Here is a 17,750-nt window from a genome sequence, read left to right on the forward strand (position 1 = left end):
TTTTTTATCCTTGGGGCCAATTAGGGCTGAAAATTTAACACCCCACCCCCTATTTTTTCCTTGTACAAATACCTTCTTCCAAAACTCTTTTATAAAAACAGAATTCATGCTTCGTTAAATTCTTTATATGAAATACTAACATAAAAGTCCCATAGGTCCATGCTCACCTGCTCATTTTATGTTCAAATGATGCATGTAACTATTGTGGCTCCTTTGCTAGTTACCGAGGTTCGAAGAGAGTTCTATCATGTTGTAAATTTTGAATTTACTAGGGGGAGGTAAATGCAAAATTTACAACATGATACCTAGTTATCATGTTGTAAATTTTGCATTTACCTCCCCCTAGTAAATTCAAAATTTACAACATGATAGTTCATTCAGAATCAAACACTTACATGCTGGTGTCGTATAGTCAACCTTCCGCTAGATGGACATTCCTCATAAAATTTTAATAGTAACGTGAGCCAATGCATTTATGATATGTATTTAAAGCTGCAAAGTTTTCTCACAATTTGTTGAGTGAAGTACGGTGGTCGTTCAATAAGAAATGCAAAAGGTCATAAAAAAAATAAGAAAAGCACAAAAATCTGTTTCTTTATATATCAGATCCTTCAAAGTATTCCCTGTTAACCTTTACACGTCACAAGTCTCTTTACCCATAACCGGAACCCCTCAGCATACTCTTTTTTTGGGGTAACCCAAAAGACACTGATGGATAGCACTCCCCACGACAGATAAAAATAGTAGCGTCTACCTTTGATGATTTTCTTGAGTTTTTGGAATAAGAAAATGTCAAAATGACTGAGATCTAGCAAATACGGGGGACGGTTTAGGTCTGTAAACGTTCCTTTCTCTAAAATTCCCTTTACATCCCTATGCTTATTTGCAGCAGCGTTGTCAGCTACAAGAAAATCACCCTGGGCATATGTATTTGAACTTCCCTTTTATAAAACCTGCTTATCTTTCCTCAATACAATTTTACAACATAAAAGCTACCATAGATGGTGATTCCCTTTAGTGTGGGTACATGTATAACTTGACCTTTCGAGTAAAGCGAAAAAACATGTAAGAACTGTTTGGAGCTATGGCTTCTCTTTGCAATAATAGGACATCAGCGAAATCCAAAGGACCAAAGAAAAGAAATTTTTATAACCTTAATTCGTTATACGTTTATTGCCAATTCGTGACAATTTTATAGGGGTTTGAAAAAAAAAATAGAAATTGAAATTTCTCAGTCAGTAACACAAAAATGTCTTACAATTATCTCACCGTTTAAAGATCTTGTAAAAAAAAAAAAATGCTTGAATGAAGAATTTTGGTTGCAAAATAAGGAATGAACATTTTCCCGTAAGCACCTAAGTATAATGCTTGAATATTAGGAATTCTTATAATGAACAGTGTTTAATGTGACAGATATTTTCACTATTTTCTATGAAATTTGTTATAAAAAATGTTATACGAATGAAAATACAAATGTAAATATTGTCTATATTTCCTCAGCGGGATAGTTAAAATAACTTTGTTATAGCCTTAGCTTTGTTATATTTTTCATTGGGTTTATCTAGGGACAATGCCGGGACATAAACTAAGAAGTCAGTTTTGTCCTGAATTCGCTATATCAGTGTTCATTACATTCGAGTTTTGCTGTATTGAATACACAAATATAAGGACTTGTTCTAAACATTGGCCTTGGAGAGTACGTATGCACCAAAGAACGTCGACAATTTTATTGGAGATGATGATATTAAAAACTGGATATATAGTGGTAGTCATTAAGTCTGAATTCCCTGTCTGAAGGTTCCCTGAACTCAGTTCAATTAAACAGCAGCAGCAACACATTGAAATAAAGAGATCGGCCACTATAGGAATGTTACGAAAAACTCGTGATTTCTTGATACTAGTGTTTATAGTTCATCATAAGAATGTTTTTATTACGAAGTGATTACATGTAATTATTTTTTTTCTCTCTCTCTCTCTCTCTCTCTCTCTAACAGGTGAGTCGACAAACCTAGAGTCTGCTCCATTTTTTAGCTCACCTGAGCCGAAGGCTCAAGTGAGCTTTTCTGATCACATTTTGTCCGTCGTCCGTCCGTCCGTCTGTCTGTCCGTCTAGCTGTCTGTCCGTCCGTCTGTAAACTTTTCACATTTTTGACTTCTTCTCAAGAACCACTGGGCCAATTTTGACCAAACTTGGTACAAAGCATCCTTGGGTGAAGGGGAATTTAAATTGTTAAAATGAAGGGCCAAGTCCCCTCACAAGGGGAGATAATCAAGAGAAGACAAAAATAGGGTGGGGTCATTAAAAAATCTTCTTCTCAAGAACCACAGGGCCAGTAAAGCTGAAACTTATATGGAAGCATCCTGGGGTAGTGTAGATTCTAAAGTGTTCAAATCATGATCCCCGGGGGTAGGGCGGGGCCACAATCTATGTTTTACATAGAAATATAGGAAAAATCTTTAAAAATCTTCTTCTCAAGAACCACAGGGCCAGAAAAGCTGAAACTAATGTGGAAGCATCCTGGGGTAGTGTAGATTCTAAATTTTTAAAATCATGACCCCCGGGGGTAGGGCGGGGCCACAATAGGGAATCCAAGTTTTACATTGAAATATATAGAAAAAATCTTTAAAAATCTTCTCAAGAACCATTGGGCCAGAAAAGCTGAAACTAATGTGGAAGCATCTTGGGGTAGTGTAGATTCTAAATTGTTAAAATCATGACCCCAGAGTGTAGAGCGGGGCCACATTGGGGAATCCAAGTTTTACATTGAAATATATAGAAAAAATCTTTAAAAATCTTCTTCTCAAGAACCACTGGGCCAGAAAAGCTGAAACTAATGTGGAAGCATCTTGGGGTAGTGTAGATTCTAAATTGTTAAAATCATGACCCCCGGGGGTAGGGCGGGGCCACAATAGGGAATCCAAGTTTTACATTGAAATATATAGAAACAATCTTTAAAAATCTTCTTCTCAAGAACCATAGGGCCAGAAAAGCTGAAACTAATGTGGAAGTATCCTAGGGTAGTGTAGATATAAATTGTTAAAAGCATGACCCCCGGGGGTAGGGCGGGGTCACAATAGGGAATCCAAGTTTTACATTGAAATATATAGAAAAAATCTTAAAAAATCTTCTTCTCAAGAACCACTGGGCCAGAAAAGCTTAAACTAATGTAGAAGTATCCTGGGGTAGTGTAGATTCTAAATTGTTAAAATCATGACCCCTGGGATAGGATGGGACCACAATAGGTGTATTACATGGGGGAAAGTCTGGTGAAGAACAGCAGGGCCAAAGTTACTCAGGTGAGCGTTGTGGCCCATGGGCCTCTTGTTATCACTTGTTACATTTAATTTCCTGATGCTGGGGTAAATCCAATCAGCGTACAGACAATAATTGATTTGATATAAGACATGTTTTTATTTTTTCCTGCAGTTACTACCGCTGTTTGTGATGGACGTCCTCGGACACGTCCCAGGTATCCCCGGGCTCTTCGTTTCCTGCCTCTTTTCTGGTGCTTTAAGGTATTCACTGTTAACTGGTGATCAGCATTGTCTTTTACTTATTTTAATTTTCAAATAAAAATCAGGTAATGACAGCATTGTCGAGAGGGAGAGGAGGTGGAATGGCTGAAAGCTACTTTTAATTGGCTAGATTATATTTTGTATCTTCGCCGCAAGGATCGCATGCACATTGACAGAATGAAATTAGACTTTGTCACCATTATTTTGAAAAGCTCCCCATCACCCTTTGAACGTTTGTTTTACTAGATTTTGAAAGTTTACCCTAATCCCAAATCTGAATAAGATTTTGATGGAATGAAATCACTTTGTTTGATTTTTAATAATTCGTTTTGTTTTTCACCTATAGCATATTTTCGTAGAGTGCCCCCTCATCACCCCCTCCCTAAAATCAGAACCCTTGTGCCTCCCCATTATATGGACTCTTCCAAATTGATACAGTTCTATCTTTCGTTTTATAAACAATTTTAAAACTGTAGCAATATACCATGTACCATAAATTTTTATTAGTGGTAATTTTTTTTAGAAAAAAAGGTTGCATTTTTTTTACAAGCACAGATAACAATTGATATTCTAATTATTTTAATTATTAGGTCACCTGAGTCACTCAGGTGACCTATTGCTATCCGTTTTTGTCCGTCGGCGTGCGTCGTGCGATGTGCGTTAACATTTGAACATTTTTAGCTTCTTCTCTGAAACCGCTCAACCAATTTCAACCAAATTTGGCATATAGCATCTATGGGTGAAGGGGAACAAAAATGGTGAATTTCATGATCCCTGCCCCCCCTGGGGCCTGAGGGGTGGGGCTAAAACCACCAAAATTAATGCAATCTTTAAAAATCTTCTTCTTTACTCCTGGACATCAAGCAGTCAAACTGTTGGCATGATTGTAATAAGCATTGACCCCTCTACCAAAATTATGAAATTCATGGCCCCAGGGTCAGGGGTTCTGGTGCTAGGGAGGGATTATATAGATTATATAGTGAAAGTGCATTATTTCTTTGAAAATCTTCTTCTCTGCTCCTGGGTATTAGATAAACTAACTAAGTATATAGTTATGATGAGTAAGAGTGCCTCTTCCAAAATTGTGAAATTCATGGCTCCAGGGTCAGGGGTTCTGGTGTTAGGGCGGGGCTCTATTGATTATATAGTGAAAATGCATTAGTTCTTTGAAAATCTTCTTCTCTGCCCCTGGGTATTAAATACAGTAACTAAGTACATAGTTATGATGAGCAAGAGTGCCTCTTTCAAAATTGTGAATTTCATGGCCCCAGGGGCAGGGGTTCTGGTGTTAGGGAGGGGCTCTATTGATTATATAGTGAAAATGCATTAGTTCTTTGAAAATCTTCTTCTCTGCTCCTGGGTATTAAATAAGTAACTAAGTACATAGTTATGATAAGCAAAAGTGCCTCTTCCAAAATTGTGAATTTCATGGCCCCAGGGTCAGGGGTTCTGGTGCAAGGGCGGGGCTCTATTGATTATATAGTGAAAATGCATTAATTCTTTGAAAATCTTCTTCTCTGCTCCTGGGCATTAAATAAAGAAACTAAGTACATAGTTAGGATGAGCAAGAGTGCCTCTTTCAAAATTATGAATTTCATGGCCCCAGGGGCAGGGGTTCTGGTGTTAGGGCGGGGCTCTATTGATTATATAGTGAAAATGCATTAATTCTTTGAAAATCTTCTTCTCTGCTCCTGGGTATTAAATAAAGTAACTAAGTACATAGTTAGGATGAGCAAGAGTGCCTCTTTCAAAATTATGAATTTCATGGCCCCAGGGGCAGGGGTTCTGGTGTTAGGGTAAGGCTCTATTGATTATATAGTAAAAATGCCTTAATTCTTTGAAAATCTACTTCTCTGCTCCTGGGTATTATTGAAACAAATTAAATACATAGTTTTGATAAGCAATGATGCCTCTTCCAAAATTGTGAAATTCGTGGCTCCTGGATCAGGGGTTCTCTTGTTAGAGCGGGGCTCTATTGATTTAATGTGAAAATGTTTTGATTCTTTAAAAATCTTTTTCTCTGCCCCTGGGTTTTATTCAAACAAACTAAGTACATTGTTATGATAAGCAATGATGCCTCTTCCAAAATTGTGAAATTCATGGCCCCGGGGACAGGAGTTCTGGTGCTAGGGCGGGGCTATATAGATCCTGTAGTGAAGGTGAATTATTTCTTTGAAAATCTTCTTCTCTGCCCCTGGGTATTGTTTAAACAAACCAAGTACATTGTTATGATAGGCAAGGATGCCTCTTCCAAAATTGTGAATTTTATGACCCCAGATTTAAGGGTTCTGGTGAGGGGGGGGGGGGGGGGCTTCTATTGATTATAAAGTGAAAAAGCAAAATTTATTTGAAAATATTCCTTTCTGCTTCTGGTTAAAAAGCAATGAAGCTAAGTGTATAGTTATGATGAGCAAGAGTGCTTCTTCCAGAGTAGTGAATTTCATGACCCCTGGGTCAGATGTGCTGGTGTGAGGGTGGGGCTCTTGATAATATAGTAAAAATGCATTAATTCTATTAAATAATCCTGTTTGCTCCTTGGTGTTAAGCAGATAAACAAAGTGATTAGTTATGATGAGCAAACTTATGGTCCCAGGGTCAGAAGCTCTGGTGTTGGGGGGGGGGGGGGGGGGGCTCTATTGATAATATAGTGAATCTGTAGTAAAAATGCATTATTTCTTTAAAAATCATCTCCGCACCTGGGCATATCAGAGGCAAAAAGAGTAAAAGTTTTAATAAGGAAGATTATTTTTACCAGATTTTTGAACATCTGGACCATTTGGTCAAGTGTTCTGGTCCTGGCCAGGGCTCCATTATGTTGTATTGTACTGAGAGGAGTTATTCCCCTTTGCCATTTACTTTTGATAATTTATCACTGTAAATAATGTACTTGAAAGGTAAATAGAATAAGATAATTATGCAAAAACTTTTATTGTATAATACAAAAAGTACTTTCGTAGTTTTAATGATCAGATAGACTTGTAAGTAGTAGATAAATAAAAATGAGACAAAAATAACTTGTCTTATTAAATGTTCATCAAGGACCAAGAGAGGCCAATGTAAGAAATTTCAACAAAGGATTAAAATAGTACAGAAGCATTGATAATTTGTTAATATACTGTATGGTGATAGTGATAAATGAGGATCAGATTTATAGAACATAATTTATAAAGTGTTAATGAATATTAAGACCAATTATTTTGTTGATCATGATCACCCTATTTTTCTTGCTTTTTGGCAACAAAGTTTCACCTTTCAGTTCATTTTATACTCTATGCATTCTTTAAATTGTTGTATCATACTCAGGTGACCGTTAAGGCCCTTGGGCCTCTTGTTTTCATATATACCTCATATTTTCAATTTTGTGTTATGATAATAAATTATTGCTCCTCCTATTCTCTCTGTCAAACTTTCTTCATATCAAGGTCACATGCACTTGCGGTACGGACCCCCCCCCCCCCCCTTTCCATTTTTTTTTCTTTTTAAATCTGGGACCTAGTCACCTTTTTTTTCTATTTTTGTATTCTAATATGCAATATTTGTTATCGATATTAATGTAACCTTTTGTCTCTAAGCTGTTTTTTAAAATATCGTTTCCGACATACAAAGATGCATCAGTCGAAAACGTTTACTAAGTAATGCTCAAACAAAACTCAATATTAGACGAAGATCTCCTATCATCTTTTTCTCCAAATTTATAGTGAATAAATTAAAATATTTAATTGACAGTTGTTTATAAAAATTCTATGATTACCTTATAAACATGCCCACTGATTCAGATACTGCTTCATTTTCCAGTACTCTTTCTTCTGGACTAAACTCTATCGCAGCTGTTCTTCTACAAGATGTCCTCCGAGTTTTCTGTGTCAAACGAATTAATTCCGAGATCATTGCCACTTATGCATCAAAGATTATAGGTAACAATTTACATGTACATTTTGTTCTGCATTTTATAACTTTCTTTTCCATTTGAAGAGATGTCTTTGACATATACATATTTATTCGTGGAATTTTCCAATTTTACCTGCCTGCTCTTTTCAGCCCTCGTCTTTGGCTTCATCTGTTTAGGACTGACCTACGTAGCATCTCTTTTGGGTGGAGTTCTGCAGGCAAGGAATTACATTCATTAGTGTCAAAACTGCGTGTTTTGTGAATGATTCTGAAAAACAAATCATAACACTTGTGACATGACCCGGCGAGTTTTCCTTTGAAGTCAGCCGTACAATAACTGCGATACAGAACACTTTTAGTGGGCGTTTCTTATGCAAATGAGCAGAAACTGTACTGTATCTGAAAAATATCAACGATACAGTACGGTTTATTTTTAGCGATGACGGAAAACTGAATCCGTATCTTAAATAATATAGACATAAGAATCAATCAAATCGCAAGATAGCGCTGTTAGTATTTATTCAAAATTTGAGATGAATTAAGAATAGAATTTTACAACGTAAAGTTACCAGTGGCGGATTCAAAAATTTTAGAAAGGAGGGAGTGGGGGGCAGTGCACAAATGGTTTTCATCGAAAAAAAAAATCCAAACTGGAAAATCGGGAGTTTCGTGGGGGGGGGGGGGGGGGGGGTAGATTCATAATCAGGCCTGGCACTATATGTGCATGATCGTTTCGTGTTGATAAATTAAAAGTGTATACAAGTTTAGCAAACATAATTTTCGAAAGCCAAAAAAGAAAAAAAAATCGAAAGGGGGGGGGGTTACCGACGCGCGCCAGTGAGTGCTGGATCTGCCTTTGGTTCCTCTACATTTTGTTTCAAACATGAAGGTAATATGCCCCCTTTCTTACATCTGTTTATTTCAATTTGGAGCCAAGAATTTTGTATACACATGTATGACGACCGGTCGATGACATTGTCGGACATTTCTCTCAGAATACAAACTCCCCGAAACATTTCTGCTTCAAATACATTCCCATATATGATTCTTATGTATCAAAATGTTTTGCACTAAATTCGTAGCTTAGATTTTAAAAAAAGTCAGCAAGAGCTAAATAGAAAGAAAAAAACCTACGCAATCAAAATAAATTAAATTTTGGGAAAACACATTATATAATGCATCTCATAATTATAATCATTTTTAAAATTGATAGATACCTGCACGTCCACCTCACTCGGCATTTCAGTTGCGACTGATAAAAATGGGGTACTAAATCATCTTTCTGCAAAATCATCTGATTGGTTGAAAGATATATACCCAAATACACATGTAAATTAGCGAGGTCATAAGAAAGGTCATGTCACAAGTCATTTAGAATACTCGTTTCCTACTGTATCGGAGATACAGGGCGGGGCCCGGCTCGAGCTATCGCTCTCGCCTTAAGCCCCGCCCTGTATCTCCGATACAGTAGGAAACTCGTACTCTAAATATAACTTAGCAATTTTTTTTACGACTTGAATTTATTTCCTATCCAGTATATAAAGATATATGAATTATAGCTGCAGAACTGTAGCTCTCCGAAAAAAAAAATATTGAATGGTCGTCCATCCCAATTTTTTTCATATCAGCGAGCTTCAGGTCTGCAGCTAATAAATATCGGTATATACATGTACAGTAAAACTTGGTTGTATAAAGAACATGATTAATAAGGAAATCTCGGTTACAAGGAATCCTGTAGAGTTATAAAGAATCTAAGTTACTAGTATACTTGCGGTAAAACTCACCAGACACGAAGAGCTAACTGCTAGTAAAAGTTATTTGACAGTCTTACCAAAGATTTAGCCTACTGGCCCGAGAAAATAATTGGCTTTTATAAATTTATTTTTTAGCAATTATGCGACTAGGACAAGGTCACCATAACTTCGGTTCAGAATCTATAGACCTATGAATTTTACTTCTTGCTACCGATACTATTAGTTATTTGAGAACGATTTGTCAAAAATATCAGTTAATTTAAAATATCGAAAAGTTTAATCCAGCCCGGCGTCAATCCATGCAAATGTATTCGCCTGCTGCAAAATTTGTGCATCTCAAGCGGTCGGCCACACGGTTATTTCAATATATATATATATATATATATATATATATATATATATATATATATATATATATATATATATATATATATATATATATAAAAGAAAACAAAAAGGTCCCAGTGACTTATAACTTAGTTTTACTGTATTGTCAGTTGTGACATGACCCGGCGAGTTTTCCTTTGAAGTCAGCCGTACAATAACTGCGATACAGAACACTTTTAGTGGGCGTTTCTTATGCAAATGAGCAGAAACTGTGCTGTATCTGAAAAATATCAACGATACAGTACGGTTTATTGACGGAAAACTGAATCCGTATCTTAAATAATATAGACATAAGAATCAATCAAATCGCAAGATAGCGCTGTTAGTATTTATTCAAAATTTGAGATGAATTAAGAATAGAATTTTACAACATAAAGTTACCAGTGGCGGATTCAAAAATTTTATAAAGGTGGGAGTGGGGGCAGTACACAAATGGTTTTCATCGAAAAAAAAATGTCCAAACTGGAAAATCGGGAGTTTCGTGGGGGAGGGGGGGGGGAGGGGGGTAGATTCATAATCAGGCCTGACACTATATGTGCGTGATCGTTTCGTGTTGATAAATTAAAAGTGTATACAAGTTTAGCAAACATAATTTTCGAAAGCCAAAAAAGAAAAAAAATCGAAAGGGGGGGGGGGGTACCGACACGCGCGAGTGAGAGCTGGATCTGCCTTGGTTTCTCTACATTTTGTTTCAAACATGAAGGTAATATGCCCCCTTTCTTACATCTGTTTATTTCAATTTGGAGCCAAGAATTTTGTATACACATGTATGACGACCGGTCGATGACATTGTCGGACATTTCTCTCAGAATACAACCTCCCCGAAACATTTTTGCTTGAAATACATTCCCATATATGATTCTTATGTATCAAAATGTTTTGCACTAAATTCGCAGCTTAGATTTTTAAAAAAAGTCAGCAAGAGCTAAATAGATAGGAAAAAACCTACGCAATCAAAATAAATTAAATTTTGGGAAAACACATTATATAATGCATCTCATAATTATAATTATTTAAATTGATAGATACCTGCACGTCCACCTCACTCGGCATTTCAGTTGCGACTGATAAAAATGGGGTACTAAATCAACTTTCTGCAAAATCATCTGATTGGTTGAGAGATATATACCCAAATACACATGTAAATTAGCGAGGTCATAAGAAAGGTCATGTCACAAGTCATTTAGAATACTCGTTTCCTACTGTATCGGAGATACAGCGCGGGGCCCGGCTCGAGCTATCGCTCTCGCCTTAAGCCCCGCCCTGTATCTCCGATACAGTAGGAAACTCGTACTCTACATATAACCTGTTAAATGTTTTCGTGATTTGAACACTCAATAGTAATATACAATATTTTGCATCTGTAGCTAGTCTCCGGGGACGATGATCACAGTTTGCCCTTTATCTGTCAGGATGTCACTTTTGCACTTTTCTCGAGAACCACTGGACATCCTTGAATGACAGGAATCATTTTTATCCCCCTGTATTTGAAGATTCAGGAGTATAGAGTTTTTGGTCTGTTCATCCGTCTGTCTGTCTGTCTGTTTGCAAAAACTTTAACCTTGCCCATAACTTTTGAATGGTTGGTGAAAGGGCTTTCATATTTCACATGTGTATTCCTTGTGACGAGACCTTTATTCAGGTACCAACATATTTTACTTTTTACCTTGACCTTGGAATTTGACCTGCTTTTGCAAAATCTTACCAAACTTTAAATTTGGCCATAAAGTTTGAACGGTTGATGCTAGGGCCTTTATATTTAACAGATGTATTTCATGTGACCAGATCTTTCTTTAGGTACCAACATTTTTAGCTCACCTGAGCTGAAAGCTCAAGTGAGCTTTTCTGATCACATTTTGTCTGTAGTCCCTCTGTCCGTCTAGCTGTCTGTCTGTCCATCCGTCTGTAAACTTTTCACATTTTCAACTTCTTCTCCAGAACCACTGGGCCAATTTCAACCAAACTTGCCACAAAGTATCCTTGGGTAAAGGGGATTCAAGTTTGTTCAAATGAAGGGCCACGTCCTCATTCAAGGGGAGATAATTAATAAATAGTGAAAATATGTTGGCATATTTTAAAAATCTTCTTCCCAAGAACCACTGGCCCAAAAAAGTTGAAACTTATAGGATACCTTTGTTACATAGTGTACATTGAAGTTTGTTCAAATCATGACCCCTGGGGGTAGGGTGAGGCCACAATGGGGGATCAAAGTTTTACATAGAAATATATAGGAAAAAATCTTAAAAATCTTCTTCTCAAGAACAGCAAAATCTTGTTTAGTCATATTTATATGTAAGCATCTTCAGGTAGTGTAGATTCAAATTTGTTCAAATCATGACCCCTGGGGGCAGGGTGGGGTCACAAGGGGGGATCAAAGTTTTACATAGAAATGTATGGGAAAAATCTTTAAAAATCTTCTTCTAGAACAGCAAAACCTTGTTTAGTCATATTGATATGTAAGCATCCTCAGGTAGTGTAGATTCAAGTTTGTTCAAATCAATACCCCCTGGGGTTAGGGTGGGGCCACAATGGGGGATCAAAGCTTTACATAGGAATATATAGGAAAAAACTTTAAAAATCTTCTTCTCAAGAACAACAAAGCCATGAAAAGTCATATTGATATTGAAGCATCCTCCGGTAGTGTAGATTCAAATTTGTTCAAATCATGACCCCTGGGGGTAGGGTGGGGTCACAAGGGGGGATCAAAGTTTCAAATCGAATTATATAGGAAAAAATCTATAAAAATCTTCTTCTCAAGACCAGCAAAACCATGTTGAGTCATATTGATATGGAAGTATTCTCAGGTATTGTAAATTCAAGTTTGTTCAAATCATGACCCCCGGGGGTAGTGTGGGGCCACAATGGGGGATCAAAGTTTTACATAGGAATATAAAGGAAAAAATCTTTTTCTCAAGAACAGCAGAGCCATGTTTAGTCATATTGATATGGAAGCATCCTTGGGTAGTGTAGATTCAAGTTTGTTCAAATGATGACCCCTTGGGGTAGGGAGGGGCCACAATGGGCCGGGGTATCAAATTTTTACAAAGGAATATATAGGAAAAAATCTTTAAAAAATCTTCTGCTCAAGAACAACATAGCCATTTGTTATATTGACATGGAAGCATCCTCAGGTAGTTTAAAATTCAAGCCCCCCCCCCCCCCCCCCCGAATGTAAACTTCTTTTCAATACTGAATTAATTTGTGCTTTTTCCTAGCCATTGTGCTCAGGTGAGCGGTGTGGACCATGGGCCTCTTGTTTTACCTTTTGGAGTTGACCTTTGAATTTGACCTACTTTTGAACAACTTTCACCTTGGTCATAACTTTTGAACAGCTGGTGATAGGACTTTCATATACCATAATGTATTCCTTGTGACAAAACCTTTCTTTGAATACCAACAGTTTTGACCTCTTGACCTTGGAGTTTAACCTACATTTGTAAAAAAAAAATTAACCTTGCTTGTAATTTTTGAATGGTTGGTTCTACACTTTTATATTTCACATATGTATTCCTTGAGACAAGACCTTTTCTTTTGTACCAATATTTTTGACTTCATGACTTGACCTTGGAGAATGGTCTACTTTTGAAAAACTTGAACCTTGGCCATATTTTCTGAATGGTTGTGCTAGGGCTTTCATATTTCACCTGTATATTCTTTGTGACAAGACCTTTCTTTAGGTACCACCATTTTTGAACTCTTGACCTTGGAGTTTAACCTTGGCCTTGAGCTACCATACAGGGGCATCAGTGTTTCACAAGCACATCTGGTTAAGTTTTGTAAGAAAAGTATGAGGCCATCTTTCAGGTAGAAATAAATAAGAAAAGATAAAAATAGGGCTTTTAAACTTGATGTCATAAGATTCTTTTCTTCCAAGGTTATCTTTCAGTGGCAAATTGTGGGGTTTTATTTATGTGGTAACCAGGATATACTTAGTATGACATCCAGTGTCTGTGAATTAGGATGGAGTCATCAGAATCTGTACAGAACCAATGCACTAGAAAATACTGAAACTTATAAGGAAAGATTCCTTAGTTATCCAACCATCCTCACATAGTAAAGGTTCAATTTTGTTCCAGTAATATTCAATAGGGATAGGATGTATTACAGTAGTATAATCTGCTTTAATTCTAGGCTGCCCTAGCATTGTTTGGAGTAATTGGAGGGCCATTGTTGGGTGTTTTTACACTTGGAATGTTGTTTCCATGGGCAAATGAAAAGGTATTATAATGGTATTAATGATACATGTATCTTCAACTTAAAATTTCTGTTCATTACAATGTCCGAAACTCTTATTTTGTGCGCAAACATTTTCTTTTTCTTTTTTTTTTTTTTTAAATTTTTTTTTATTGAAAGTGAAATACTTTATTGTATATACCTTTAATGTAAATGATGCAGGGAGCTGTGACTGGAATGTTGACAAGTCTTGTCTTCATGCTGTGGATAAGTGTAGGGTACCAGGTCCACAAACCAAAGGTAGCCACATTCTCACCCATCTCTGTGGAGGGCTGCAACTGGAATCTGACCACAAAAGTTCCCCCGACAACCCTCAACTCATTCTATGTCAGTAACATGACTACTCAGAGCTCAGTGTTTATCTCTACAGTTAATGCCACCCTCACAACAGCAGCAGACATGGCAAAGGAAGATTCATAGTAAGTACAAGATAAATGGTGTTTACTGAATTTACAAAAATACAAAACCCTATGCTAGTCATATAGTCTCTAACTTTTCCCTTTTATCCCTGACATGACACATTAATAGACTCTCATAGTCCATTGTGTATATAGCACTTACCTAGTACTGTACCTATATTCAAACTGGAAAAATTACATGCAATAGCTAGATACCAACTGCTAGTATGTGGATGGTGGTACATGTATTTGACAGCTGATTGGGTACTCCACACCACAGGTACTTGTGGACAGGAACCCCCCCCCCCCCTAATATTCAACCCCGGGGCTTGTTGGACATTTTTTTTCACAAATTATATTTATTACACTTATTCATCATGTGTACCATAGGAAAAAATCGTGAAAACCCCAAAATAATTGTTCCACACAAAAATACCCCACTATACATTATATCTCCCTTATAATGTATAGTGGGGTATTTTTGTGTGGAACGAATCAGAGTTGGAGGTGACAAGTATATGGAGTGAATTATTTGAATAGGATAAAAAGCATTATTTATTACAGTGTATCTCTATTTTTCCCATATCTGATCAAAATTTTATCTTTTGGATCTATTTTTCTTCAGTAACAGCATGGCATTTTAACCACATTTGGTAAAAATGATCTTTAGGTAAACTGGATAATAGGAAAACTAAAAAACTCAATTCCAGTGTGTTCAAATGAAGGGAGATGCATGTAATCCTCTCCAGGGGAGATAATAAATAGAGAAAATAGAATAGGTTTTTTTTTTTAAATCCTCTCCAAAAAAATAATGGACTTTGTTTAAAATAAATAAATTTCAAACTTTTTTTTAGATAGCTTTTACATATACCTTAGACTCAGATTTACTCTCAGACTTGAAAGCCACAATATTTAAAGTTTTACATAGTTTACAGTATTGTGAGGTCTACTTCTTGAATTATTCAGTAACATGATAAATACTGATTTACCAGCATTGTTTTTTTCAGTAATGTTATGGACAGATTCTACTCCCTCTCCTACCTCTGGTACAGTGCCACGGCGATGATTGTGGTGATAGCAGTCGGAATGCTAGTCAGTGCAATCACAGGTAAAATATGAACAATGAACAATAGAAAACATGTACATTTAAACTGAAAAAAAAAACTATAAGTAATTAGTACATTATAAAAGTTTTTAATGTTGGTACATTGCACATACTACATGTATTTATCCATCTAGAATAAAGATTCTGCAGTGACCTTTAGTCTTTTTTGCTTGTTGATGACATGTCAGTGACTTTTACAGGATTAGAAAAGCCAAGTGAGATGGACCCTAAGCTTTTCTGCCCAATATTTGATGTATTCTGTCCATTTTTACCAGAGAAAATCAGGAAACCCCTCAGATTTGGAGTACGATATGATGAGGTATATCTTTTAGTTCTATGTGTACCCATGGCATATGTACTAAACCACACAAAAACCATACAACTGATATAGCAACCACATAAATCTCTTATTTGGAATTTACATCAGCAATGATTTCTATTACATTATATTTACAAAACATTTTCTTGGGTAATGGAAATCTGTGTGGTTGACAAAAAAAATGGTTCTTGTTTTAAATTTAATCAACTATATCTCAAGATTCCTAGGTTGGCCTTTTCATGGTGCTTACAATACTTTTAAGCTGTCGTGAATTCAAGAGAGAAAATTCAGGAAGTATTAAATTTATCCATACTTTAAACATGTTCAAATAAACCTTGTAAAATCACTTAAAACATATGTTGTTATACACCTGAATTGTTTCACTCCTAGATAAAACAGTGTGGAGACTTGGAATTAAAGTTTCAAGATGGTATAGAAGAAAAGGAGGAGGGATCTCCATTACAGCAAAAGGTTGTAGCAGAGGTCAATGGAGAAAATGCCAAGACAGCCATGTTGTGATGAAGGGCTGGAGGCGTGTCCTCATCTACTTGTAACGGCCATTGTGACCAAACTAGAACAAAACTAGCAAATGTATCGTAGATCTTGTGTTCATCACTTATATTTTTTTTTTCATTTTTTATCCCAAACATCCACTGAATCACATTGTAGTTACAGGTTAACGTACAGTATGTGGTTTAAGAATAAATAACAAAAAAAAAAAAATTTTTCTTCAAGAATTTAAATATCTTTGCTTAATTAGGAGCCTCTCTAACTAATGAAGTGATATTTGTTTAGTTGAACAAATTTATGTTTGACCATGCTAAAAAATTTGGTGAAAAAAGGGGAAAAAGTAACTTTACAGCTAAGAGTAATTTTTGAAAATTAAAGAAATACATGTATATGAAGTTTTGTTACTGAAAAGTTTCTAGGAACATTTTGTAGAGTCTATTTTTACATTTTACATAATTAAAATTTTCTTATTAGATTTTGATTGAAAGAAATGATGAAAAAATAGCAATACAACTCTTCTGTATGGGAGATAAGAAAATTTGTTTGTGGTATTATCTTTACTGTGCTCGTTTATCTGCAGGTTGTTTGATGCTTCATTGTACCATACCATAGTCTTGTACAAATTATACAGAAAAAAAAATTTATATTAATACATACACAATGACATCATATTGTCAAGAAATACTCATGGATAATCTTTACTCAAGACATGTGCCAGTTCTACTCTCTACTCTCCCTAAATGTTTGATCTGTATAACAATGTTTTGTGAAATAAGATTTCAACATGAATTTAGTACATTTTGTCAGACAATCAGTGTCAATAAAACAAAAACTGTAGAGCAGTTCATAATGGTTTGGTTTGAATTTGTTTCGGATTTTATTAATGTTTGTGTAGAACTTTTGGCTCACCTGGCCCTGAGAGCCAGGTGAGCTAATACCATCACTTAGCATCTGTTGTCAGTGTCATCTTTGTTGAAACAAGGCCACCATTTGTGTAGATAAAACATAAGGATTCTAAGAAGTTTTTTGCTAATAATGCGAAAATAAATATCAAAAGCAGATAGGCAAAATCTGAGGGGTGAAAATAATCAGAATGGCAAGATCTAGTTACTTAGCAAATTTCATAAAAGTCTGTGCAGCAATGTTGAAGCTGCGGCTCCTGTAATTTCAAATTCTTCTCATATCGGCAGGTTTTGACTACCATCTTGAAAACTATCAACACAGGTCTATAAACTGTACGTAACCCACAGGTGTTCTATCCATTCAGTAACTCAAAAAGTTTTCCGTCCACACAGTAACCCACAGGTCTTTTATCCATACAAAGGCCCATATGTCTACTATCCCATTCAGTAACCCACAGGTCTTATATCCATATAGTTGCCCACAAGTCTAATATCCATAAGTTAACCCACAGGTCTGGAATCCACACAGTACTCTACAGGTAATCGATCCACCTAGTTACCAAAAGGGCTTCTGCACACCCCCACCATAAAATTACCTTCATGCCTTTTAGTTACCCATACAACCTCTTTTTCATAGAGTAACCCAAGGGTCTACTATCCATACAGTAACCCAAAGGTCTTTTATCCATACAGTAACCCAAAGGTCTTCTATCCACGAGTTACCAACAAGACAACACT

At 36.1% G+C, this 17,750-nt stretch overlaps 1 protein-coding gene across 1 annotated transcript in view; it reads left to right on the top strand.

The window, feature by feature from the left end:
* LOC133204386 (sodium-coupled monocarboxylate transporter 1-like) overlaps positions 1-16,960 on the top strand; it is a 25,638-nt gene extending 8,678 nt beyond the window's left edge. The window contains exons 8-15 of the mRNA XM_061340104.1: positions 3,428-3,516; positions 7,312-7,430; positions 7,555-7,622; positions 13,677-13,763; positions 13,941-14,197; positions 15,184-15,284; positions 15,482-15,600; positions 15,991-16,960. Coding sequence (XP_061196088.1) covers positions 3,428-3,516; positions 7,312-7,430; positions 7,555-7,622; positions 13,677-13,763; positions 13,941-14,197; positions 15,184-15,284; positions 15,482-15,600; positions 15,991-16,119 — 969 coding nt within the window. The 3' untranslated portion in view covers positions 16,120-16,960. The remainder of the gene's footprint in view (positions 1-3,427; positions 3,517-7,311; positions 7,431-7,554; positions 7,623-13,676; positions 13,764-13,940; positions 14,198-15,183; positions 15,285-15,481; positions 15,601-15,990) is intronic.
* Positions 16,961-17,750: the final 790 nt, after the last annotated feature.

The sequence above is a fragment of the Saccostrea echinata genome, unplaced genomic scaffold (assembly GCF_033153115.1).
Source record: "Saccostrea echinata isolate AGI-Se365-2 ecotype Australia unplaced genomic scaffold, CSIRO_AGI_Sech_v1 ptg000053l, whole genome shotgun sequence".
NCBI classification, from domain to species: Eukaryota; Metazoa; Mollusca; class Bivalvia; order Ostreida; family Ostreidae; genus Saccostrea; species Saccostrea echinata.